The sequence below is a fragment of the Temnothorax curvispinosus genome, unplaced genomic scaffold (genome assembly GCF_003070985.1).
Source record: "Temnothorax curvispinosus isolate PA1 unplaced genomic scaffold, ASM307098v1 QBEX01016390.1, whole genome shotgun sequence".
Lineage (NCBI taxonomy): Eukaryota > Metazoa > Arthropoda > Insecta > Hymenoptera > Formicidae > Temnothorax > Temnothorax curvispinosus.
In genome coordinates this window covers 294-2569 of record NW_020226170.1, presented here as the reverse complement: position 1 = coordinate 2569, position 2276 = coordinate 294, and the positions used below count along the sequence as shown (strand labels likewise).

Below are 2276 nucleotides of genomic sequence, written 5' to 3'. Positions count from 1 at the left end.
CAGTATATTTTTCTGAACACAATGACGTAATAAAACCTTGTGTTGCAATTTTTTCTAGGTACCCCCCCTTTTTTCCGTATTTTGACTGGACTAATAGCCAAATTAACGGGCATCACGGGCGAGTTGCAAGTTGCGAGTTCCGTGAGTAGTTTTGTAGCAGGTAACCTAAAAAATACGATATAAATTATTTGATTATTACAATTAAAAATAATCTGTTTTTAATGTATGGTATTAACTTCATTAAAATTATAATTATGTAACACAATCATGTATTTTTTAAGTATTGTCTAAAGTAATGGCAAAGAGGTTATCTTATTTACAAACGTTTTTTTTATTCATTTGTCTATCAAGTGTCAATCATAACGGTATTATTTCAAATTCTAATATAAAATTTTAATTAGACATCGATTCTCAATAAATGTTATTAATGTTATAAATGTTATTTTATTTAAACGTACTTATAAACATAAGCAGTCATGAAAGAACTGATTTTAGCTTTTGCTGTCAATTTTATATCATACTTTGTTGAATTCTATTAGATTTTTATTGGTTCAGATTGGTTAGATTTCTATTTTTGTAGCAGTGAAACCTACATATAATATACATTTTTAAAAATCTGATTTTTACAGGTCGGCTTTGTTGAGAAATGGCTACAGATAAATTAAGTTCAGTGAGAGAAGTGAATGATGTTGGTATGTACATGATTATTTAATAAAGATAATTATATAAGTCGATTATTACAATTTGCTCAAGTAGTAACTAATTTTTGTAATTACTGTGATTTACAGAATTTAGTGGACTGATAATATGGTAAAACTGCTGCTAGCAGAAATAACTACGTATACAGAATTTTCTACTAGTCCATTAAATAAGCAAGCTTGGAAAACTATTGCTGCAGTTATTAACACTCATGGTTATAATTTGACTGCAGAAAACTGTTGTATAAAATGGACTGGTATGAAGAAAAGATATAAAACGTTAAAAGATGCAAATAATCGTACTGGCGCAGCAAAAGAAACCTGGGAATATTTTGATATTATTGATGATATGCTAAGAAAAAACCCAGAAATTACACCGTTGTCCATAGCATCAAGTACACGTGGTTTTAGAGTAAATGTAAATACGTCTGAAAGCATAGATTTGAGTACTGAACACACCGAAGAAAATGAAGAAAATGAAGAAAGTTTAGAAGCAACCAATAGACCGAGAGCTGGCTACGAAAATACCAACGTCATTCGTTTAAGGAAATTTTCAACCTCAAACGATTGTGGCAATGTTGCAAATTAAGAAAGCGCAAGTCTGGCTGCTGGCCGGTGGTGCGTTCAGCGGGGGCGTACGCCCTTAGCTGTAAAATATCGAGGATGAATATCGTCATATATGTACGGCTAAAAATTTTTTTGCTTATTGTATACGTATTTAATAATCTGTATATGAAATGACAGACAAAAATCTCGGGTCTAACACCGTGCCAGACGTCGCCGAAAATTTCAGTATCTATGGAATGTACTGTAAATTGCCGGCAGCAACAATTAATTTTATCACTTAAATTTTTCGAGCATTAAATTTAAAATGTTCTCTGCTAATAACAATAATATTTACGAACATTTTTTACGGGGGAAGGGGCACACAAAAATTTCGGTTCTAAAGGTTCGGTCTAAATTTCGGTTATATTTCAGATATTAATAAAGAACAATTTTTTTTATTACATTAAGAATAACATTAAAATCACATATACAAAAGTACAAAATGATATGTGACAATCTTATTTTAATATTATGTTATAATTATTAATATATGTTTATTTATTTTTTTTATATGTAACCAAACGTTCCTTATTTTCTGTGATAATTATAAATGTTTATGTTGCAGTGAACAAAATAAGTTTAGTTATTCATTACTCAAAATTTTCTATTCAGATGTGTGCATTATGAAGATAGGTATTACAAATATATATGTAGTGTTTTGATTTATATTTTATTTTAAAGTTATATGTAATAAATTTATTAAATGTGATCGATTGTATTTCTGATTTATATAGTTATACCATCTGCCTTATTCCTTCCTTTTAATTACATAAAAAATTTGGTCGTGTTAAGAAATAGATCATTATAGTATTAAAGTTTTTTTTACGTAAATATTGTTTTGATTATTTTTGTTATTTTGAACAATTAATTATAATTATTATTATATTATAAATGAGCTTTTTTGCTACAAGTGTGTGTATATATGTATATATATATATATATATATATATATATATATATATATATATATAT

The 2276-nt window shown here is 27.7% G+C and overlaps 1 protein-coding gene across 1 annotated transcript; it reads left to right on the top strand.

Annotated features, from left to right (window-relative positions):
• The first annotated feature begins 490 nt into the window (after window positions 1-490).
• On the top strand, window positions 491-1807 carry LOC112466587. Its single transcript, XM_025034756.1, has 2 exons — window positions 491-692; window positions 789-1807. Exon 2 carries the CDS (start codon window positions 808-810, stop codon window positions 1285-1287), a length of 480 nt encoding a protein of 159 aa, XP_024890524.1. The 5' UTR covers window positions 491-692; window positions 789-807; the 3' UTR covers window positions 1288-1807.
• Window positions 1808-2276: the final 469 nt, after the last annotated feature.

Coding starts and splice junctions, on each gene's coding strand:
- LOC112466587 (XM_025034756.1), top strand. CDS start 808: ATGGTAAAACTGCTGCTAGCAGAAATAACTACGTATACAGAATTTTCT.